General features: G+C 51.6%; 1 protein-coding gene across 1 annotated transcript; it reads right to left on the reverse strand.

Moving 5' to 3' along the window:
* Positions 1–5,044: 5,044 nt before the first annotated feature.
* On the reverse strand, positions 5,045–12,362 carry LOC311584480 (uncharacterized protein). The gene is made up of 2 exons (XM_084758832.1): positions 11,400–12,362; positions 5,045–8,846 (listed from the first exon to the last, which is right to left on the reverse strand). The coding sequence occupies exons 1-2, from the start codon at positions 12,277–12,279 to the stop codon at positions 7,165–7,167; spliced, it is 2,562 nt and encodes an 853-aa protein (XP_084614958.1). The 5' UTR covers positions 12,280–12,362; the 3' UTR covers positions 5,045–7,164.
* Between the last annotated feature and the right edge of the window lie 12,290 nt (positions 12,363–24,652).

Here is a 24,652-nt window from a genome sequence, read left to right on the forward strand (position 1 = left end):
GATGGATGACACATTCCAGTGGTGGGCACAGTGTTCTCTCTCTCTCTCTCTCTCTCTCTCTCTCTCTCTCTCTCTCACACACACACACACACACACACGTACTTCACAGGGTAGCTGCGGGGGGGGGGCAAACCGGGGGCCCTGCTGCTCTCAGGACACGACCAGTCCCTGTATTTGGAAGAAGCTGCAGCAGCAGCAGCACCATCTTTTAAACTATTTCATTCGGGGTGTTGAAGCTGCTCCCTCCCTTCCACCAACCCCTTACCCTGGGTAAGAGAGAAAGGAGGTGAGTGGAAAGAGGGGGCACAGACCCCTTGACACCTCCCCCCCAGCTACTGAGGGCCAGTTGGGTTCTTTTGGGGCAATACCAGGCTCCATCAACAGCAAACGCAGCAAGCAGCCTCCTCCAAGCCGCTGCGTTGAAACGTTTCTCTCTCCAAGCTGTCACCCTGTCTGTCTCTGGACTCTCCAAACTACTACACACTGCACGCCACGATGGCACATCTTACTCTTTCTCTCTAGGCTCTCCTATTTAGCTCCCGATGCGGAGGCAGGCCATTACCAGCTGGCAAAGGCCACACCCCTCAGGAGGCACTTATCAGCTGTGGACAAACTAAAGCTCAACCTCAAATCTCTCACTTGGGATTAAAATAAAAAAAAATATATTTACATAACATAACTGAGTTTACAAAGAAGGCAAAGCTTCCATTATTACACTACGGTCTAACCTGATCTCGTCCCCCATGCTGCGACCCCCAAGAATAAGTCTGCCCCCAAGTCCATGTCACTGCTCTCACCAAGAGGTCGAGAAGCTAACCCACACCTGCCAAAGACCTGTAAGACCCCCAGCACGGTGGTCTTAACATGGAGACCCCCACCAAGAACCAGCGAGACCAAGGTTTCGGTTGCAACACGCAAGAGGCTTTATTGCAGGGGGACGGGTACCCGGGCGTCTCAGTCTCTGGAGAGGCTGGCGCGCCGAGCGAGTCTTTCGGGGGCCTTTTATAGAGATTTTAGCGGGAAGCGCGGGTACAGAAGCGAGAAGCATAGTTACAGGGCTCTGATTGGTAAATTTAAATGAGGCGAGGTTATGGCCCGGTCATCAGATGGGCTCTAGGAACAGGGGAGTTCACCCGTTCTCTGGGCCAGGTGGCCGACCATAAATATCTTGTTTGACAAGGACAAACTGTTTCTGTTATCTCGGCATGCTTTTATCTTTTTCCTCTGGGCCCCAGGCCTTATCTTATCCCGGGAACCTATTATTCTAGTCTTGCCTTGCAAGATAGCGTTACTGCTGCTATGCTTGCTATGGCGGGTGCACAGGGGAGGGGGTCTTACAGACCCCTCCCTAAGCACCCAGCTCCTGGCAGGAGTAGAGCCTGGCCCTCAGCTGCTTCGGGGCCACAGACCTTCCCTAGCAACGGAAGGCTGGGTCCCATCTCCATCCACCGGTTTACACTTTCCAAGGAAACATATCCCCGCTTACTAGAAAACCTACTGCACAACACACCTATACTTTCACTTTTTAAAAACAATTGAGCTAAAATAGTGAAAAACAAGGCACCTGAATTTCCCTTCCCCGCCCCCTTGTCCTTTGAGACAGGGTTTCTCTGTGTAGCCTTGGCTGTCCTAGACTCTCTTCAGACCAGTCTGGCCTCGAGCACACAGCAATCAGCCTGCCTCTGCCTCCTGAGTGCTGGAATTAAAGGCGTGCGCCACCACACCTGGCCCTCTCTTCTTTTTAAAAGATTGATTTTAAGTCTGCACTTGGTTCCCTCAAGCAGTGTGGAGTTGGGGCTGGAGAGATGGCTCATCAGTTAAGAGCACTGACTGCTCTTCCAAAGGTCCTGAGTTCAATTCTCAGCAACCACATGGTGGCTCACGACCATCTATGATGAGATCTGGTGCCCTCTTCTGGCCTGCAGGTGTACATGCAGGTAGAACCCTCATATACATAAAATCACATCTTTTTTACAAAGTGTGGAGTTAAGACAGGTCCTGGCATTGCCCCTGGAACTGCAGTTACAGATGTTTGTGTGCTGGGAGCCAAATCTTCTAAAAGAGCAGCCAGGGCTCTTAAGTGTCGAGCAATCTCTCCAGATTCCAGAGTTCTTGAGAGGTAAGCATGGTTTTAACCTACTTTGGAGTGTTTTTACTCACCGGAGTGGGTGTGGCTAAGACACTGGGACAAACAGCTGCAGTAAGCTTCATCCCAGAAGCACTTGGGGCTGCATTCTCCACCCTTGAGGCCTGCTGGGCATCAGAGGTCACCTGATTTTATAACCCCCCTCCCCCGAGGAGCCATCAAAAAGCCCAAACAGAGCCAGGCAGTTTGTCTTTAATCCCAGCACTCAGGAGGCAGAGGCAGGCAGATCTCTGAATTTGAGGCCAGCCTGGTCTACAGAACGAGTTCCAGGGCAACCAGAGTTTAAAACCAAACCAAACAAAACAAAACAAAAAACAGCCCAAACAGGAGCTCCAAGGAATAAGCCAGCTCCCTTCCACAATGCCAGGCCATGAGGGGCGGCTGAGAATTGGCATAAATCTGACCCTGGATTGGGTCCCAGGCTGGGGACCGTATTTTGTTCACATTTCTTGTTGTTTGTTTTGATGTAAGTTCTCACTATGTAGCTTTGGCTGTTCTGAGCTCACTCTGTGGACCAGGCTGGCCCTTGTCCCTTAGAAGTTCCCTGTGGGAGGCCCAGTGCTGTCCTGGACTCTCTTTGTAGGCCAGGCTGGCCTCGAACTCAAAGAGATCCACCTGCCTCTGCCTCCCAAGTGCTGGGATTAAAGGTGTGCACCACCACCGCCTGGCTCCAAACATATTCTTAAGGCAGTGATTTTTACCTTTTTGAGAATGAAGATAGAACATAATAAGCATAAATTTAGAAGACAAAATCCAAATTTTAACAGTGTAAAACAATTCAGTTGGATAGTTCTCAAATTAATATTTCTTAATGCTATCTTTTAAGCAAGTGTTCGAACTTAAATTTTAAACATCACATCTTTATAAATCTTTAGATAAGAGTTCACAGTATAACCTTAAGCTATATAGCCTGGGGATGTAGCTTTAATATCTTATTAAAGAAACATTGTTTTAAATCTGATCTTTTATAAGTCTAGTTTTAAATAAAGGACAATAATTACATAAAAACCTTAATTTAAAAGTACCTTTGGAGACCATTATGTTTATGTCATTTGCTGCTTAGAATGGCTCTAACTCTAACTTAAAAGTTTAAGTTAACATTTTTGTTACAGATGTTAAAGAATTTTTTTGTTAACCATCTTTAATAACCAGTAATTTATATGCAAGGTGTGCAGAATATAATACATTTATACATTTAAAACCAAACATATAGTGGCCACATACATTAATACATTTTAAGATAGGCAGACAAACCACACTTGGAGGGCCAGGCTTGCAACCAGACTGCAAGCTGGAAAAAGCCTTTAGCAAGGCGAAACAGCAGCCACCCCAAAAACCTTGCAGTTCAGGTGTCATCTTGGTGCTTGTTTAGCGCAAGTGGTGGGATATTTTAAAACACAAGGAGGGAGTAGGCAGACCTCAGCAATCCTGTTTCCATCCCTCTCCTAACATCGCACACTCAAGCCAGAGAGTGCAAGCAGGTGGGGAGCAGGATGTGCCTCTGCTGGCTGAGGGCTCAGGTGTTTCAACCCAGCAAGGATCTAATGGCCTCAGGAGTCCCCAGAGGGCCCTTTGTGTTTGGGAAAGCCCTCTCTACCAAGAACTCAGCAGCAGCCCAGTATTCAAGCAGGAGATGGGAGGCACTAGACTCAAGTTACCATGCTTGAGACCTGGCCCATTTCTAGAACTGAGACAGTTACAAGCAAACAGAAACACAGACCATATGTTACAAGCAAACAAAGACAAAACAAATGTACCTTGTACGGCAAGAGAAAAGGACTAAAATTCAGAACGGCCACTGTCCTGAAAGCCAGCAGGCTCTGTTCTGCCAGAAACCAAATTCCAAGCAGCCTATCCCATAACTGGGCTCTACCTGAATAAGAAAACCAGACCTGGTCTGGAATTCCTACAAAAGATTCTTAGTCACAAGAGTCACACAAAGACAAAAAACAAAAACAAAAACAAAACAAAGCACAAACCGACAAAATCAGACTTCCTGGTGTGTGCACAGGTGGTGAGCTATTGGCATCTGCCATATGCAGGAGCAACCTGCTTTGTCTCCCAAACTTGAGGTTGTCTCTTTTTTTCTATCTGTCAGTCTCAATCAACACTACATATCACAAACCAGCGCCCTTGCCTTGGGCACGGCAGAAACCAGAGACCAAAAACAACAACAACAACAAAAAACAAAAACAAACCCCCCCCACACACACACAGACCAGCGCCTCTGCCATGGGCAAAGCAGAAACCACACACAGGTAAAACCACAGAGCCAATGCCCCTGCCTCAGATGTGGCAGAACAGACAGACAGGGAAAAACCAAACACGAGGCCCGGACGTGCAAGCGGAGTCTTGTACCCTCTTGGGCAAGAGCGAAGCCCTCACGCACAGCTTGGACAGGGACTATTTCACAATGCTCCTGGCACTTACAGAGTGTCCTCTGTGTCTACCCAGGTGGCGACACTATTCTTCCGGTGGCGGCAGCTCTTGCTGGGGACCCCGACTTTTGCGAGGACATGAGGGCAACATGTGTAAGACCCCCGACACGGCGGTCTTAACGTGGAGACCCCCACCAAGAACCAACGAGACCAAGGCTTCGGCTGCAACAAGCAAGAGGCTTTATTATTAAGGGGACGGGTACCCGGGCGTTTCAGTCTCTGGAGAGGCTGGCGCGCCCAGCGAGTTTTTAGGGGGTCCTTTATAGGGAGTTTGGCGGGAAGCTCGGTTACAGAAGCGAAAAAGCATAGTTACAGGGCTCTGATTGGTAAATTTAAATGAGGCGAGGTTATAGTCCGGTCATTAGGTGGGCTCTGGGAACAGGGGAGTTTGCCCACTCCCTGGGCCAGATGGCCGACCATAAATATCTTGTTTGACAAGGACAAGCAGCTTTCATCTGAGCCCCAGGCCTTATCTTACCCCGGGAACCTATTATTCTAGTCTTGCCTTGCAAGATAGCGTTACTGCTGCTATGCTTGCTATGTCGGGTGCACAGGGGAGGGGGTCTTACATTCCCCCCTCTTGTTGTAAACTGAATGAAATCTTTCATTCAATGACCTCTGGTTGTGCCTGTTGGAGCTGTTGGTATTGTTGGGTTAGAACCAAGGCCTGTACAACCGATAGGTGGTCTCGGTTTCGGATGAATTGCATCAGTCTGTTAAGGACGCAAGGCCCAAAAAGTAGGAGCAGAACAATAATTAGCAATGGACCTGTTATGGTAGATATTAAAGTGGTGAACCAAGGAGCCTTATTAAACCAGTTTTCATACCAAGTTCGTCCTGATTCAAATTGCAACTGTCGCTGTTTTAGTCTCTCTCGCAGCTTGGACATACTATCTCTAACTACCCCTGTATGGTCAGCGTAAAAACAACATTCTTCCTTGAGGGCTGCACAGAGTCCACCTTCTTTCAGGAATAAAATATCTAACCCTCTACGATTTTGGAGCACTACCTCGGAAAGGGAGGTCAGGGACTGTTCTAATGCACTAATGGATTCTTCTAATGCTTGAAGATCTGCGTTCATGGCCTGTTGTAGTTGCTGAAAATGAGCAACCTGAGTGAGAGCAGTAGTCCCAGTTCCGATCCCTGCCGCAACTCCCCCGACTGTTAATCCTCCCAGTAGCAATGCCAGAGTGATGGATACTGGCTCTCGGGGGTAACGATTGATCCCCTCAAAATGGCGGTATAGGTCGGAGGGGTCATGGTATGTGATCTTGGGGAAGAGCTGGACTAATACACAGAAGTCCGAGGACATTTTAAGGACGGATGTTGTGACACATGGGGTTAACCCAGTGTTACAGGCCCAGTAGGTTCCATTTGGGCCAGTAAGGTACCTGGTTCCCGAAATTTTCGGGGTGCTGGTCAGAGTGGTGTTGCACAGAGATTTATGGGATGAGGGGACGGTCCCTAAGCAAGTTCCCTTACCAGATATTTCAGACAGCGTGAGACGGTGAGGGGTATTGGAGAGACATCTATTGTCTGGGGTAGAGGAGTTAGTAATGCTGGTCATAAGGGCAACTCCCTCATAGTAAGGGGGTTGGGAGGTGAGACACATCCAACATTCCTTAGTCTTTTCCGGGGAAGTATAGTTTAGGGCCTGGTATGCCCCTGTTACCAAGTCCAGGAGCTGATTTCTCGTGTTAGGATGTGAATCTAGGGCAGAGGGGGTGCTAGGATTTACCGAAAATGACGTCGTCGGTGGAGCGGGTTGGGGTAGCACCTGGGGTCTTGGCTGGGCCTGATGTGGCTTAGTCAGGACAGGGTTTGGGCCTATTGCCATGGTGGGGGCAGTGGCCAAGGTTAACTTAACCCTAAAAATTAGTCCAGGGTCTTTTCCCTGGGTAAACAAACGCAATCCCCAGGTGTTTCCTTTAAGCCACCGGCGATCTTGTTTTCCTTTTTCTGTAAACCTGATAACTATGGGGTTGCAGTATTTTCCCTTACAGGGTCCCTCCGGGCCACTGTTACCGAGAGCGCATCCGCTCTCAAGGTATTTGTGTTCATTTCTTTCGTTTTCCATGGGTCTGTCATAAGTACTGTTCCTTTTTACCGTGATTAGGTCCCAGCTGGAGGAAGGGTTCCAGTAAGCCTCGCCTGTAGTCTCACAACCCCAAGAAGCACAAAAGAAATCAGGGGCCCCCCCACATTGGCGTCTAAGCTGCCGAGGTTGGCCTTGTCCCGGACAAACGTAAAACTTCGCAGACCGGAGATTAGCCCGGTAGAACTGTCCTGAGCACCCAAAGGAGCTTCCTATCCCATTTGGAACGCATAGTCTCTCAGCCGGGGGGTTAAAGAGATCAGTGTGGTCGGGAAGGTCCCAGGTAAGTGACCCAGCTGCCAACTTACAAATATCTGGTGTTAGGTCTGGCCACCAAGTCCATGGAGGATGTAGTGCGGTGACCGACCAGATGGTGTCTCCTTCTTCATTGGTTACCTCCCAGGTTTGTTGTACTGGAATATGAGGGCTGGCAGACGGGGTCCAGGGGAGGGATAGTAGGAGAAAAGTAAGAGTCATGGGGCGAATCAGGTTCGGGAAAGTCTTATCTTTAGGGGATTGTCGGTTCGATGAGCCTTCCATGCTGTCTTGTCTGGGTCTGTCTCCCTGGCTGCCTTGACGTGGGCTGCGTGGATCCAGGTGGCAATTCCGTCTACCTTGAGAGCCGTCGGGGTAGTCAGGAGAACAGCGTAAGGTCCTTTCCAGCGGGGTTCAAGGTTTTTGGTCCGGTGGCGTCGGACCCAGACGTAGTCTCCGACCTGGAATGGGTGAGGGGCCAGGGGTTTGTCAAGCTGGTCTTTATAAGCACGGGCTAGGGGCTTCCATACCTCATTTTGCACCTCTTGGAGGGCTCTTAGGTGTGCCTGGAGGGAAGGCCTGGTAGCGAAGGAGCCGATATCTGGGTCAAGGAAGTGAACAATAGGAACATGTGAACCATAGACAATCTCAAAGGGAGTAAGCCCATGTGGGCCAGGGGTGTTCCTAACCCTGTATAGGGCCAGGGGTAGCAGGGCCACCCAGTCCTTAGAGCCAGCTGCAAGCGTTAATTTAGTCAAAGTCTCCTTAATAGATCTATTCATGCGCTCTACCTGTCCTGAACTCTGGGGTCTATAAGAACAATGTAATTTCCAATTAATCCCCAGTAGTTTGGCCACCTGCTGGCTTACCTGGGAGACGAAGGCTGGTCCGTTGTCGGACCCAATTACCTGTGGCATCCCGTAGCGAGGGAAAATATCATCTAAAAGCTTCTTGGAAACCACCTTGGCCGTCTCATGTTTGGTGGGGAAGGCTTCAGTCCATCCTGAAAAAGTATCTACGAAGACCAGCAGGTACCGGTATCCGTATATACCTGGTTTGATCTCCGTGAAGTCAATTTCCCAATGGGTCCCTGGCCGGTGTCCTCGGACCCTAGTTCCTGACAAATTTAAGGACTTGTTGGTATTGACCAGCGTGCAGGGCCGGCAATTGTCAATGGCTCTCTGGAGGGCCTCCTTTTTTCCCAATAGGTAAAAGTTCGTTTCTTCTTTTTCAAGGAGGGTCTTCATTTTCTGGGCGCTTAAATGAGTGAGCTTGTGGAAGTAGTCAATCAAATAGTCAGTTTCTTTTGAGGGGACGACTACCTTGTCCTGGTATCGCCAATGGTTAGGGCCTTCAGAAAGAGCGCCCATCTTGTGAAGTCTTTGTATGTCGTCGTCGGTGAATTTCCAATTCCGATCCTGCTGTCCTGGCGCTCCGGTGTCCCCTTGTAAGGAGAGCGCCTCGAGAGTGTCGAGGGGTCTTGTAGCGGCTTGGCGGGCTGTCTCGTCAGCCAGCCGATTACCTCGAGCCTCAGGGGAGTCCCCTTTCTGGTGGCCCGGGCAATGGATGATGCTGAGCTGCTGGGGTAAAAAGAGGGCCTTCAGGAGGGCCAGGATTTCAGTCTTATTTTTAATTTCTTTACCTTCTGAGGTGAGGAGTCCTCGGCGCCGATAAATTTCTCCATGTACGTGGGCCGTGGCGAAGGCATACCGGCTGTCTGTATATACTGTTAGCCTCTTTCCTTTTGCCAGTTCCAGGGCCTTGGTCAGGGCGATCAGTTCAGCACGCTGGGCGGAGGTCCCTGGGGGCAGAGGGCTGGCCCATATTACCTGGTCGGTGGTGGTGACAGCCGCTCCGGCCCGTCGTGTCCCGTTATCCAGGAAGCTGCTCCCATCCGTATACCAAACGAAGTCTGGGCGAGGGAGGGGCTGGTCAGTGAGGTCAGGGCGGGTTCCGTGGGTTTCCGCCAGGACTTGCTGACAGTCATGATCCTCGGGCCCGTCTGGGAGAGGGAGCAGCGTGGCAGGGTTGAGATTGGTTGTTGGCCCAAAGGTGACTCTGTCCGAGTCTAAAAGCATGGCCTGGTAATGGGTTACCCGGGCGTTGGAGAGCCATCTGTCTGGGGGCTGCCGGACCAGGGATTCCATGGCATGTGGCGCTAAGATAGTAATTGGCTGTCCCATGGTGAGTTTGTTAGAGTCTTTAAGGAGTAAGGCGGCTGTAGCAACCATCCGTAGGCAAGGGGGCCAACCTGCTGCCACGGAGTCCAGTTTCTTAGAGAGGTAGGCTATAGGCCTTTTCCAGGGCCCCAGTCTCTGGATTAGAATTCCCTTGGCGTAGCCTTGTTTCTCGTCAATGAACAGCTCAAAGGGCTTGGTTAAATCGGGCAGCCCCAGTGCGGGGGCTGAGATTAAGGCAGTCTTAATAGCCTCGAAGGCCTGTTGATGGGTGGGCCCCCAGGTAAACGTCGTTCCTGGCTTGGTGAGGGGGTACAGGGGAGCTGCCAGTTCCGCGAACCCAGGGATCCAGAGGCGGCAAAAGCCCGCTGTTCCTAAAAATTCTCTGAGCTGACGGGGGGACCGCGGTGGCGGGATTTGGAGGACAGTTTGTTTCCTAGCCGGAGTGAGCCACCTCTGTCCATCCTTGATGGAGTAACCTAGGTAGGTTACTTCAGTCTGGCAAATTTGTGCCTTCTTGAAAGAGGCTCGATACCCCAGCCGTCCTAGGACTTGTAGGAGGGCGTGGGTTCCCCGTTGGCAGCTCTCCTTAGAGGGGGCTGCCAGGAGGAGATCGTCCACATATTGGAGCAATATGAGGTCTGGGTATCGTACCCTGAAGTCGGCCAAATCACGGTGTAAGGCCTCATCGAACAGGGTGGGACTATTTTTAAATCCCTGAGGCAGCCGTGTCCATGTTAGTTGCCCCGAAATCCCCAAGTCGGGGTCCTTCCATTCGAATGCAAAGAGAGGCTGGCTGGAGGGATGCAGTCTTAGGCAGAAGAAAGCATCCTTCAAGTCCAGCACAGTGTACCAGACATGGTCTGGGGATAGCCCCGTCAATAGGTTGTAAGGGTTGGGGACAGTAGGATGTATGTCTTCAACCCGTTTGTTGACTTCTCTTAAGTCTTGGACCGGCCGATAATCCCCCGTTCCGGGCTTTTTAACAGGAAGCAAGGGGGTGTTCCAGGGAGACTGACAAGGAGTCAGTATGCCTTGGTCCAGGAGTCTCCGAATATGAGGCCGTATTCCCAGGTAGGCTGCCTGTGACATAGGGTACTGCTGGATAGAGACTGGGGTGGCAGAAGCCTTAAGGTGTACTAATATGGGGGGCTGTTGGTGAGCTAGGCCCATTCCCCCAGTTTCGGCCCATGATGATGGATACAGGGCTTGCCAGTCTGGGCTAGGGGTATCGCTCCCAGGGGGGTCAGTCTCATACAATCTGTATTCATCCTCTAAATTTAATACCAAAGTCTGAATAGGCCGCCCTTGTGGTCCTGTCACACAAGTGTGCCCTTCTTCGAAGTGAATTTGGGCCTTGAGTTTGGTTAATAAGTCTCTTCCCAGGAGGGGATATGGGCAGTCCGGGACATGAAGAAAGGAATGTGAGACCTTACCGGTGGCAAGATGTACTTTTCTCTCGGTGGTCCAGCGGTAAGGCTTCCCGCCAGTCGCTCCTTGCACCCAGGCAGTCTTTGTTGTCAGGGGCCCCGGTGCGGTGGTGAGGACGGAGTGCTGAGCTCCCGTATCCACCAAGAAGGTGACGGGTTGCCCCCCCACATTTAGAGTTAGCCGGGGTTCAGGGGGAGGCTCCTGACCCTGACTTCTTCAGTCTTCCAGGTTGAGGAGAGCCGCGGGGGGGGGGGTTCTACGGGGCCCTTTGGGACGCCTGGGACAGTCCCGTACCCAGTGACCTCTCTCCTTACAATAGGCACATTGGTCCTTATCCACAGGGGTTTTTCTCCGTTCTCCCTGGCCCTGACTATCCTGGCGCCCTGAAACTACGGTGGCCAAAAGTCTACTCATTTCCCTATGTCTCTTCTTATCTCTAGCATTTTCCCTTTCTTCCGCTTCTTTTCTCAATCTCTCTTCCCTTTCTTCAGACTCTTTCCTAAGCCTTTCTTCTCTCTCTTCCGGCGTCTCTCTCTTATTATAAACTTTCTCTGCCTCCTTTAAAAGATCCTGAACTGTACTCTCTTTAAGTTCCTCCAATTTCTCCAATTTGCGTCTGATATCTGGGGCAGACTGCCAGATAAAAGCCATGGCCAGGGTGGTGGCCAGGAGGGGGTCCTCCGGATCATATGGAGTATAGACCCTATAAGCCTCTTTTAGACGCTCAAGGAAAGCTGACGGCGTCTCATCTGCTTTTTGAGTAACCATCTTAACCTGGGCCAAATTGGTGGGCCGCCTGGCGGCTTTTTGGAGACCCGCTATAAGCAGCTGACGATAAAGGCGTAGGTGGGCCCTACCTTCCTCAGTATTGAAGTCCCAGTCGGGTCGTTCCAAGGGGAAGGCACTGGCTATCTCATTTGGCAGCTGGGTAGGCCGCCCATTAGCTCCTGGGACGCTCTTGCGTGCCTCCAGAAGGACGCGCTGCTTTTCCTCAGAGGTGAGGAGCGTCTGTAGAAGCTGTTGACAATCATCCCAAGTGGGTTGATGAGTGACTAGAATGGACTCAATAAGGGAGGTTAGCCGGGAGGGGTCCTTAGAAAAAGAAGGGTTATTATTTTTCCAATTATAAAGATCTGAGGCGGAAAACGGCCAATATTGCATCTGGCCACCCGTGCCAGCCCGAAGAGGGAAGGCCTGAGAGGTCTGAGGTGGAACTTCGCGCCGGCTACGGAGTCGGCCGGCCATCGGTGAGGCCTCGGGCGCTGCGGTGGGAGCAAAATCTTCAGGGCGGGGCGTGATATCCCCAGGTGTCCCCGGCGGGGGAGGAGCCGAGGGAGTCGGAGGTCCGGCCGATGAGGCTGGACCTGGAACCACTAGGGCCCGGTAGGGGGGTGGTTCTTCAGTCAGGAGATCCAGGAGGGGCCCCTCATCTGGTGGCAAGACCTTCTGGGCTGGACGGACAATGGCGGGATAGAGACCTGTCCCAGCGGGGGGCGGAGCGGAGTGAAGCCCGGTCCCAGCTGAATCTGCCATGGCAGGGGACACTGGCTGGGGCGGAGCGAGGGGAAGCCCGGTCCCAGCTGAACCCGCCAGAGCAGAAACTACAGGCAGGGGCATTGCGGGAGGGAGCCCGGTCCCAGCGGAACCCGCCAGAGCAGAAACTACAGGCAGGGGCATTGCGGGAGGGAGCCCGGTCCCAGCGGAACCCGCCAGAGCAGAAACTACAGGCAGGGGCATTGCGGGAGGGAGCCCGGTCCCAGCGGAACCCGCCAGAGCAGAAGGCGCCGGCTGGGGTGTTGCGGAGTGGGGCCCCGTCCCGGCGGAACCCGCCAGAGCAGAAGGCGCCGGCTGGGGTGTTGCGGGATGGAGCCCCGTCCCGGCGGGAGTCGCGGGAGCCTTCAAAGTGGGAGCCGGCGGTTGTTCTAAGGCGGGCGTAGTAAGAGAGGTGGGGATAGGAGACGGCTGAATGAGGAAAGGTCTGACCCATGGAGGAGGGTCACGAACGAGAGATTCCCAAGTCATTATGTAGGGGACCTGGTCCGGATGACCGTGTGGTCCAGGGTCTATAATTTTGGACTTGATCTGTAGAATGAGAGAAAGGTTAAAAGTGCCATCTTGTGGCCACCCGGTATAAAGCGTAGGCCATTCAGCGGAACAAAGAGTTTCCCATCTGCCCTTGCGAACTTCTACTGACAAATTGTGCGCTATGGCACGGACCTCTTTGAAATGCTGCAAAGTAAGGGTTAGCGGGGTGACAAGAGTCTGACCCATGGTACCAAAAATATAGAACGAAACACAACAGAGAAACACTAGACACAGAAGACCAGACACAGCCTGCGCGGGACGCTTGCGCCAAAGCGAAAATAAAGCGGCGGTTGCAGGCGGCGGCTCGGCCGCCGCAGGGGATCCGTACCCCCCGCCTTCCAGATGAGGCGAATAGCCTCTCAGATGGGCCGGAGCCCCAAATAACCCTGGAGGAGACAGGGTTCTAGTACAGAATTCCACTGGGACGTCTCCCAGGGCCGCAAGGGGGGAGTACAAGCCCGTCAGCTTCCCCCGCCCTTGCCAGATTCAGAGAGTCTGCGCAAACACCGAGACACGTAACGTAACAATTAACAAAGAGACGAAAGGACAATAACGACTAAGCCGGCCGTCACGAAGGCTTACCTCCCGAGTTTGGGTCGGTGGTCCCTGGGCGGGGGTCCCGATCTCGGTGGGACCTCCAAATGTAAGACCCCCGACACGGCGGTCTTAACGTGGAGACCCCCACCAAGAACCAACGAGACCAAGGCTTCGGCTGCAACAAGCAAGAGGCTTTATTATTAAGGGGACGGGTACCCGGGCGTTTCAGTCTCTGGAGAGGCTGGCGCGCCCAGCGAGTTTTTAGGGGGTCCTTTATAGGGAGTTTGGCGGGAAGCTCGGTTACAGAAGCGAAAAAGCATAGTTACAGGGCTCTGATTGGTAAATTTAAATGAGGCGAGGTTATAGTCCGGTCATTAGGTGGGCTCTGGGAACAGGGGAGTTTGCCCACTCCCTGGGCCAGATGGCCGACCATAAATATCTTGTTTGACAAGGACAAGCAGCTTTCATCTGAGCCCCAGGCCTTATCTTACCCCGGGAACCTATTATTCTAGTCTTGCCTTGCAAGATAGCGTTACTGCTGCTATGCTTGCTATGTCGGGTGCACAGGGGAGGGGGTCTTACACATGGTTGCTTCATTGATCTAGGCGGGGAGACATACGCTGTCTCCTTAACCTAGGCAACTCGGTTCCCTGTACGTTGCTTCCTCAACCCAGACCGAGCATTCGCGTACCAGATTCAGACTGAGTAATAGTGAAGGTAACAGAACAGAACCACACAGACACAAATAAGACAAGACAAGTACCTGATATTTCTTCCTTGGCCGGAGTCAGGGCCTCAACGGGCTTCAGATATTGGTGGGCCCTCCAAATGCTAGACTCCGATCGTCAGAGTCTATTCCTGAAAGCCCATTGAGAGTCAGAGTCCAGAGTCAATGCCAAAGCAAAGGAGTTTTATTAAACCGACCCGCTGGGGTCCGCCAAGCTCCGAGGGGATGGAAGACCTCATTCTGTAAACGCGGAGGGTTTAAATACCCTTTACAGAAGCAGAATTCAGTAACTGTGGTTAGTTAACAAGTGATAGGCTAACAATAGGTGACCTTTTAGGTGAATGGGGGGGGGGTGCTCTGAGGTAGTAAATTCCAAGGAGGGTGGGATGGGGCCAGTAAACTCTGAGGGCAGGGTGAAGATGGAGCCTAGGGGAACAACGCTATTGTTATGATAGCCAGCCAAGCTACCTGGAACCTCACAGATCCACAGGCAGCAGGAACGGAGTCTGGCCTGGCTTGAACATCTGAGACCTCAACGCCTACCTACCCTGTTGCCTCTGTTTCTTAACAATTAGACGTCATTGTACAGCTATGCTGTACAGGAAGGAAAAGAGGTTAAGGGAAACAAGAATAAACCTTCCTGGAATCAGTTCCACAGGACGGACCCCTAGGTGTCTCCAGGCCTGCACACTGATGCTCTCTCAGATGGAAGCAGTCCGCACCCTTGTGGTCCGAAGCTGCAGCCTCCTCTCTCGCCTCTCTGCCTGCTTCTCTCTCTAGGAGCACAATCCCTGGTCTCCCCCAGTTCCCTCCTCCCATCAATGTTCAATTAGAAACGCAATAGCCCCGCTGGAGTCCCCAGTCTTGTTTCCTGAATTCCGGACCCAGGGTGGCTGCTCCTCAGTCTACCACAATGTCAGTCTCAGTGGGGTATCCGTGGTGTTTCCAAGGGGCAAAGCCTGCCATCCTTCCACACTACCCCACCCCAGACACACTTCCTCCAACAAGGCCACACCTCCTAATAATGCAACTCCCTGTGGGCAGATGGAGGCCGTTTTCTTTCGAACCGCCACAGAGGGTATGAGGAAGCCCAAACCTGGCACAGTTTCCTCGAGAGAGATTTGAGTGCCTTCCAGGTCAGAGGCAGAAGTGACATGAATGTTGGAACTGAGTATCAAAGATGTTAGAGCTGTGCTGAACTTGCCACTGAGGGATGCCAGCTCCTTGACAGACTGACAGGGGTGTGTCAGGAGCTCCCATCCCCACCTCACAGAAAAGAACAAGAAACGCCCGAGACGCTGAGAACAACCAATACATCTGACAACCACCTAACTGGGACTACAGAAGCAGCCTCACCCTCAATGGAGGTGGTTCGGTTGGCAGTGTGCTTGGAAGCAATGAAGACCCAGCGTAGTAGAGTGACCTTGTAATCCCAGGGCTGGGGACGCAGGAGCAACTAGTTCCCTGAGGCTATTGACTAGCCAGCCTAGTGAGGCCAGCGGGGGAGACCCTGTCTCAACACACAAGGACCACTGAGCTGGAGAGATGGCTCAGAGGGTGAGAGCCTGTCAGACACCAGTGCCTCTGGCCTACTGAGAGCTGTGGCTTTGTTGGGGATGTATCCCTCGAAGTCTTAGAAGTTTAAGCCAGTTCACCTCATGCCTTCCAAGATGTAGCCTGCACGTGGCACGCTGTGCTTCTCGCCATGACAGTGAGGCACTAAATCTCTGAGACTCTGAGCCAGCACCCCTCCCCCCCCCCATCCCCCATGAAATGGTCTCCTTATAGGAGTTGCTCTTGTCATGACATCTCTTCATAGAAACAGCAACCCGAGCCGGGCGTGGTGACGCACGCCTTTAATCCCAGCAGCTGGGAGGCAGGGGCCATATGGAACTCTGTGAGTTTGAGGTCAGCCTGGTCTACAAAGTGAGTTACAGCACAGCCAAGGCTACACAGAGAGACCCTTCTAGAAGAAAGAAAGAAAGAAAGAAAGAAAGAAAGAAAGAAAGGAGGGAAGGAAGGAAAGAAATAGCAACTTTAACTAAGACAGAGGGTACAGCCAAAAATAATAGTTATAAGGACAATGACTAACTTGGCACGAGAACTCGGAGAGTTTAGGGTGGGGAAGGAGGTGAGATAAATTGTGTAACAGGCACGCGTGATGCTGAGGGAGCCTGGAGGCCAGCATGCACTCTGAAGTGTGTAACAGGCACGCGTGGCACTGAGGGGCCCTGGAGGCCAGCATGCACTCTGAAGTGTGTAACAGGCATGTGTGACGCTGAGGGGACCTGGAGGCCAGCACGCAGTTGGTGTGCCAAGAGGCGCCATGTCCCTTCTGCAGGAGGCGAGGACCCCTCATCACAAGTTCCTGAGGAATGCTGCTTTTATCTCACCTCTAGAAATCCTCCTAGGGTCCAGGCCTGAGCCCCAAGTTCCTGGCTATCTGCCTTTGGGGTTTGAAGGAGCTGGGGTTTCCTGTCAACTTAACAAGGAGGTTAACGCAGGAGAATCACCTGGGGCTTGAGGACGGCAGCCGGGGTTATAAAATAAATTCCAGGCACGGTGTGCACGCCTGCAATCCCAGCACTTGGGAGGCAGAGGCAGGCAGATCTCTGCGAGTTCGAGGCCAGCCTAGTCTACAGAGTGAGTCCAGGACAGACAATGTCACACCTTAAGCTTTGTTGTGCGCCTGGAAACTCTTTCCCAAATCATACTGTGTTCTAAGTATGCTGCCAAAAATTACCTGAAGTCTTTTTTTTTTAAGATTTATTTATTGATTATGTATACAGTGCTCTGCCTGTGTGAGCCCTTGTCTTCAGGCAGAGGAGCTGTTCCCTTCTAGTAAGCTTCCTGCTTGGACACAGGTGAGCAGATCCCCTGCTGATAACAACCCACCAGCCCCAAATGTGTTAAAAAGATAGATAGTTCCTTGCAGACCCTACCCTACACAAAAAGTGTGAAACGCTGGCTCTTTGAAGAAAAACATACCAAAGGTGCCCTGGAGACAAGCCCCAGGAGGTGTCCTGAGAGTGTCTCCTGCTAATAAAGTAAGCTTAGTTTAAAAACTAACTGGAAGGTTTGGGGGCGCACTCCCCATTTTCCCTCAGAGCTCTCTGACTTTCTCTTTTTTTTTTAATCATTAAGCTTAGTGAATTAAAATCTAGTTCTTTGACTCTTGACTGTCTTTATTTTAATCAAGTGCAGTCTGGCCTTTTACAAAACAGAGACTCCCTTCTCCCTCTGGGAGGGATGCAGATTTCTATGTCTCAGTCCAGGCTGAGCAGCTGCCCTGCACTCCCTCCCTGCCCGGAAGGCCTTCTTCATGACCAGTTCTCAGGACGGAGCCTTCTTCAGCTAGCCACCAGAAGGCTGAAGAAACTCTGTGACCAGATTCTTAGCCCAGCCTCCCGGAGAAAGGAACCAACAGTTGGCGCCCAATGTGGGGCCACACTGACATCTACTGCTAAAAATTAAAAATACCGGTAATGACATAGGAAGGTGAGTTTTCCCATACCTAAAAAGGCCTTTTCTTCCTATGTTTCTCTTTCTTGCGCGGATCCAGATAGGGTTTGTGGAAAAACTGACGCCTTTTGGTCAGGGCAACTCTCTGATACTGGCCAAAGACTTCCTAATCTGACCTCTGAACCGTGACTGCCCAACCAAGTGTGGGCGATGACCTTATAACCTCTCTGAACAAAAACTGGTTACACAGCAACCAAGTAAAAGCCATCTAGGGCGGTGGCCAGTTCTGAAACTGCAGCTAGGCTTGTGTTTGGTGAAGCGGTGAATCCCCCTAACAAGAAATTGTTTAGAGAGCGTTGACTGTCCTCAGCAGCACTTCGTATCTTTTTCTATCACCATGGGAAACAGTTCATCACGCAAGAAGGATCTTCAGGTTAGGGCCATACTCAACCTCTTAAAATACGGGACATAAAAATGGACAAAAACCAGATATCTTCATTTTGGGAGGAAGTGATCCAATAAGCACCCTTCAGGTCTACAGTGTCTATATATGATCCTCAAGCATGGGCCCAAGTTAGGTCTCTTAGTCAAGGATTATTAACCTCTCCTAAATTCCCGTTCACCTTAAATATAATCTATATGTGTTTACCAGACCCTATAAAAAATACTTTGCTCCTGCAAGCAGACTCCCCTTTCCCCTTCCTACCTCCCACCAACACAAAACAACAACAACAACAACAATCTTTGCTTCCCAGGCTTCTAAACAAAACCACCCCCCTCCAAAGCCAACAAAAAATAAAAACAAAAAAACAAGAGCCAAGTAACTTCATGGCCTCTGATCTCCCACCCTATACCACAGAACAGCCTTATAATCTCCTTGATTCTGTGACAACATCAAAAACCCAGGTTAAATTCCTGGCAGACTCTGACACTTCTGCTCATGACTCCTATCGGGGACCAAAATATCAAAAATTCCCAGAGTCCCCAGTCAGGAAAAATCAAGACTCAGATTACACTCCGTGGGGATTCCTTAAGCTTCTTAGCCAACAATTGTTCTTCATAGAGTTACAGGGGATATTTTATTGTTCAGATTGTCTCTGTAAAATCCAAAATAAAAATAAAACAATCCCTTCCCCTGACAACAACTATTTAAAACCTTGTCAACAAGTCAACCCTAGTGTAAACAAACCCACCTCACTCCCCAACCACAAAACTAAGCGGCTACTGACTTGTCCTCCCAGACGAAACCAGGCCAAGAAAGCTCCAATATCCCTTAGTTTCAGGGCTCCAAATGTGCCCCCGCTAAAGGCCTCTACAACCAAATTACTTGGGTAAGGAAAAATCCTGTTTGTCAGGAGTAAAATCCACAGGAGTCTTTGCCATTTTCAGTACAGATGCCACACTAAGACCCGACCCCGCCCACAACTTTTCCAATCTGGCTTCAGGCTACAAACGTTAAGCTCAGGGGTGTCAGGTCTAGTGAATTGCTACAGACTTTTCCTGGGGCTGTGCTCACCCAAACTAAGTCCTTCAGCTAAAATGTCTACCCTGGCCACGGCCCAACACTGGAAAAACTCCAGAGCCTGGAGGTGTCTGGTTCTCTCTCTGGCTTCCCTCCCTCTATTCCCGCCACTCAAGCACCCAAAACAAAAAAGACAGAGGTACAAAAGACAAACATAAAAATAAAATGGACAAGGGCCCGCATGGCTGCATGTACACCTGCAGGCCAGAAGAGGGCATAAGATTCCAGAAGAGATGGTTGTGAGCCACCATGTGGTTGCTGGGAATTGAACTCAGGACCTCTTGAAGAACGAATAAGTGCTCTTAACCGCTGAGCCACCCTTTCCAGCCCCCTACCTGAATTCTTGATCCAGCTTAATGAAGTCAATCTGCAACTGAGTTTTCATTCTCACCATTTTGAAATCCATCTCTCTGCCTGACACCTGCAAAGACCCCCACACCCACCCCCATGCCCACCCCGACCCCCACCCCCAGCCCCACCCTGCTGGCCTCGGCGCAGGGGAACATCTTAACCAAGGGCTTTCATACCCTGAGTGTTGGTGACATCATCTTACAGGCTGGTGTCCAGGACTGAGTGAAAAAGAAAGCAAGCTACTTTCTAGCCTTCTCTACTCTCTGCTCCCTGTGGACACAGAGGTGACCAGCTGCCTGCGCCTGACACCATGATTTCCCAAGCAAAATGAACTGTGTACCCAGAAAACTGTGAACATCCTGGCCGGGCGTGGTGGCACACACCTTTAATCCCAGCACTCGGGAGACAGAGGCAGGTGGATTGCTGTGAGTTTGAGGTCAGCCTGGTCTACAAAGCATGTCCAGGACAGTCAAGGCTACACAGAGAAACCCTGTCTCGAAAAACAAAGAAACAAAACAAAACAAAACAAACAACATATGTCTGTGTGCCATGTGCCTGAAGAGGCCAGTGAGGCCATCATATGCGAGGGAAATGGAGTCACAGACAATTGTGAAGTGCTTTGTGGGTGCTGGGAATCGAACCAGGGTCCTCTGAAAGAGCATCCAGGGCTTTTAACTTCTGAGTCATCTCTTCAGCCCCTGAAGAGCAGCATTTCATGAGTGCTGCTCTGGACAGGGATCCCGACAGCTGGGTGAGGCTGACCCAAGCGTTGAGCTCAACTGTGTCCCCAAAGGACCACGATTCAGACCAATGCAGTGACTCTGGAAGTGGTAGCTCTGGTCCAAGCGGCTCCATCACCTGTGACCTTTGTGCACACCTTTGATGTCCCTGCCCACTACACACACACACACACACACACACACACACACACACACACACCTGTCTGCATACACATACAACATAACCACTCCACTCTTGCTGTTGGAGGCTGGGACCCCACGTTTATCAGGCCGTGAGCACCCTCGGCAAGCAGTGTTGCCTAGGACAGGAGTTGCTATCTTTCCTCCTGAAAAAGGTCAGATAATATTTTGAGTTTTGCAGGACATATGGCCTCTACTGCATGCTCACATTAGGCATGTATAGGGCTCTTTTAAAAATATAAATACATTTTAGCTTGTGGGCCAGAGAAAACCAGGGCAGCGGCCAAATTTATCCCTGTCAGTCATTTGCTGATCTAGAGCCTTGGGAGTCTAAGGAAGACTCTGATTAGACCAGAGTTAAATCGAGTGTGTGCGTGTGTGTGCGTGTGTGTGTGTGTGTGTGTGTGTGTGTGTGTGTGTGTGGTTGAGCCACCCTTAGCCCTTCACTGAGGGGACTCTAGGCAGGATCTCCCCTGAGCCACACCCAGCCCCATTTGTTTTGTTGTTATTTTGAGACAGTTGCCCAGACCAGCCTTGCGAAGCCTCAGCCCCTGAGGCCTGAGACACCACAGTAGGCTGTTCGGCTGGGGGGGGGGGGTGGTGGTGGATGGGGAGGTGGGAGGAGTGGGGGGTGAGGTGGGGGGGGATGAGGATGGGGGTGGGGGTGGGGAAGCTAGGCAGCGGGACCTTAAGTTTTCCAAACAGTCTGTGTATTCCTCGTCTACTTTGGTCTCACTCAGTTCCCGTGCAGGACACAACTAAGGAGAAATGAAGTTTCCTGGGGGCAGCCGTACACACAGACCAAATTGCCTAGGCTTCGGGCGCCCCAGAGTCGCGAGGCAGGTGGGGCTGGTGGGCCTTGTCAGTTTTCACCAGTCTGTTGCTGGGGGTGTTCAGTCCAGAGAAACCTTTCATAGAGACTGTGGTGGCTGCTGCCACCTAGTGGACACATCAGCCCTTACACAGTCCCACCCAGCCTGTCATTCAAGGGGGTAAGGGGTGTGGGTTGAGGGACCAGCCACATTTACTTCTAGCAATGGGGGGGGGGGGGGGACACGGGGACGCTAAGGTTTTATTCAAAGCGGCAACGGGACAGTTGCTACTTTTTCCTGCAAAACCAGGATGGCCTAACTGTGGAAGCGGTGATGGTGTATGGCCATAATCTCAGCTCTTGGGAGGCAGAAGGACCTTGAGTTACAGCCTGGGCTACATGGCAAGACTTTGTCTCATAAATAAATGAAAACAAACAAACGCCCTGAAATAGTCTGAAGACCAGACAGGGTGAGTTCTTGAACAAAGAATTTACATTTAGCTGTTCCCTGCCTTTTACTAGTCAGTTTTCCACTGTGAGGCCGGAATCAGAGTCTCTGGGCTGCAGCCTGTCCTTGCACGGATCCCTTGAGAGGATTGGGGAGAAGCCCTTCTCCAATCGCATGTGCTTGCGACTGCGTCCGGCAGGTGGCGCGGTGGTAACGGACCGTGGCATCTGAGGCTCTCTGAAGGCAGTGCCACCGAAGCCGTCCCCTTCCTCCTTGTGGGGTTTCAGATTCTCCCCCCCACCCCCGCCCGTAGCCTAGGGCCTACGAGCAGCTCCTGATCAAAAGGATTCCCTGGCACCCAGGAAATAGACGCCTCTGCGACAGTTGCTCACGCCACGCTTCCACGGCAATGAAAAGGCCAGAGGTTCTGTCTGCCTGCGTTCCTTTGCCACTGTGAGCCTCAGCGGTTGGATTGGGGTGTTTTCCTTGCTTGGGAAATGCAGACCTATGGTCAGTAACTATAGCTACCAACCTGAAGCATGGGTGGGTACTGGCATGCCAGGACAGCGAAGAGCGTGCGGAACTTCTTTCTTTGGGCATCAGTCAGGATGCCAAGGGAGCTCGCCAGGACCCGCCAGCACTAAGGAGGAGGAGGATCTCTGCCCTCGGGTCCCGGGTCTTACCACAGGCCCCGCCCACCACAGGCCCCGCCCACCACAGGCCCCGCCCCTGTAACCAGCTTGGCGAGGGAGGTGCGGCGAGCACTCTAAGCCTGCCATTCTGTCCTGAGCGCCTCGCGTTTGGGTGTGAAATGTGTTCACGTGCTCGAACGCTTGTTGTCCAGAGGGTGGCGCTGTTTGGGGGAGATTTGAGGAACTTTTTGGTGAAGACCTGACTACAGGAAGTAGGTTGTTTGGAGATGAGACTTAGAGGCTAGCCCTGTCTCCAGTGTTTCTCTTCTTCCCAGGAAGGCATGATGCGCACAGGCTAACAACACCTCAGATGCGCTGTAACCGTGTCACTCCCACCATGGCGGGCTATACCCGCTGAAATCTTGAGCCTAAGTAAACCCCTCCTCTGTGGCTTCTGTGTACTTTTGTCTCCTGGTCACCTCCTCACCGGGCTTTCTGTTAGATCCTGGGCAGGCTCCGCCCATCCTTCCTATCCCAGAGCGCCACTCTTTACTAAACTTACATGCTCTTCACCCACACCGCCAGGTCTGGGGTTTGCTCACAAGTTGGTCCAGAGTCAGAGAGAGGGGGGCCTCTCTTAGTCGCAGCTCAGGAGGTGACACAACACTATTAACACTGGTTTCCTCGCACGCCAAAGTTCCAAGAGGTATAGATGAAACCGAGGCTCCATGGCGTACGGAAACAATGAAACTCCGGGGCTGAGCTTGGTTTAAAGGATTCCTGCAAAAGGAACTCCCTGACCGGGCTGTGGTGGCGCCTTTAATCCCAGCACTCGGGAGGCAGAGGCAGGCGGATCGCTGTGCGTTCGAGGCCAGCCTGGTCTACAAAGTGAGTCCAGGACAGTCAAGGCTACACAGAGACACCTGTCTCGAAAAACCAAAACAAAAAAAAACAAAACAAAAAAAAAAAACTCCCTGACAAATTTCACCATCTGGAGTGAAACTTCTGCTGGTGGGGCATGCTGGTTCCTAGATCAAAAAAGGCTCAAGGAAGCCGGGCATGATGGCGCACGCCTGTAGTCCTAGCACTCTGGGAGGCAAAGGCAGGCTGGTGGCTGTGAGTTCGGGGCCAACCTGGTCTACAAAGTGAGTCCAGGACAGCCAAGGCTACACAGAGAAACCCTGTCTCAAAAACAGAGACCAACCAACCAACCAAGGCTCAGGGAGCTCTGGAGAACATAGGTAGAGCAAGTTCCTAGAGTCCAGAGAGAGACGAGGGGAGCAGCTCAGTGGTTAGAGAGCTCCTGTGTAGAGTCCCCCAGTGAGGGAGTGAGGGACTGGGCGGGCATTCCTCAGTGCTGGAAGATGCTTGTGTAGCCTGAGTTTGCTCTCTGGGAGCACACGGTGGGAGGGAAAAACTACTCCCCCAAGTGCTTGCTCAATCTTCATCCCTGCATTGTGGCTTGCATGTGTGCCACATACACGGGGATACACACAACACACACACACACACACACACACACACAAACTAAAAAGTGGAATTTTAAAAAATCCTAAGTCCTAGCACCAAAGAAAAGTGGGCCTGCCCTCACTGGGGATCAGGAAGTGTTGGTATCCATGAACTGGGCACACAGGGCCAGGCGCACAGAAAGTGATGAGTGTTGCTAGTGCTGGCACCTGTGGTGGCGGCTTCTTCTTCTTCTTCTTCTTCTTCCTCCTCCTCCTCCTCCTCCTCCTCCAAATATTTTATTTAATTTTAATTTATGTGTATTGGTGTGAGGGTGTCAGATCTTAGAGTCACAGACATGTGAGCAACCATGTGGGTGCTGGGAATTGATCCCAGGTCCTTTGGAAGGGCAGGCAGTACTCTTAACCACTGAGCCATCTCTCCAGCCCCACCGGCCCCTTCTTACTGCTACCATCTACTGTTTGGTTGGTGGAATGGACCCAGCATTCCCCGGGAGAGTCTGGATGTCGCACGCTTGGCCGCGTTCCAACATGACTCTGCACCCAGAGAGGCAGATAGCTGGAGCCCCTCCAATTTGGAGGATGTTTTGGTTTTGATTTTTGGATGTGTCGGCTGTTGGTGGCTTTCTCCCTATTTAGCTAATAATTGCTGTCAGTTCAGCCTTGTCATTACCGGCTTAGTTTGTTATGGGTTATTTAGTTAAATTGCAATGTGTAATGATGTGGATTTGCCTCAGCCCCTGTGTAAGTGTGGCCTGCAATTTTCCACTAATTAGGCTTTTTAAAGACACATATGCATTTATCTACTCAAATCTGCATCATCTGTTTGCATGTTGCCAGAGCAGATGGAGTAGCGCCCACCCTCCCAGGACAGACTCTCTTATTAACACCCTGTTATGTTCCCACGGGAAAGGAGCGGAAGATCAGACGGTCCCTGTCCCCTGCCCTGCGTGAGAGCCACCTAAACAGGTCTGTACAGGAAGTGCTGGATCTAAGTTAGCAGGTGTAGGTTTGGAAGAGGGACAGACACCCCACACCCAAACAATTAAAACAGAGGGGAAAAAAGCATCAAGGACCCCAAGTCCCCAGCCTACCTCAGCCACTGACCCCAAAGTCTCGGCCCACCTGTTCCATACAAGGCATGGAACA

The sequence above is a fragment of the Acomys minous genome, assembly GCF_964271855.1.
Source record: "Acomys minous genome assembly, chromosome: 2".
NCBI classification, from domain to species: Eukaryota; Metazoa; Chordata; class Mammalia; order Rodentia; family Muridae; genus Acomys; species Acomys minous.

Bases quoted from the DNA above. Each gene is read 5' to 3' on its own strand.
- LOC311584480 (XM_084758832.1), bottom strand. From the start codon at position 12,279: ATGCCCCTGCCTGTAGTTTCTGCTCTGGCGGGTTCCGCTGGGACCGGG. The intron at 8,847-11,399 runs GTAGGGCCCACC...TCCCTCGCCCAG, and splicing joins GGACTTCAATACTGAGGAAG to ACTTCGTTTGGTATACGGAT.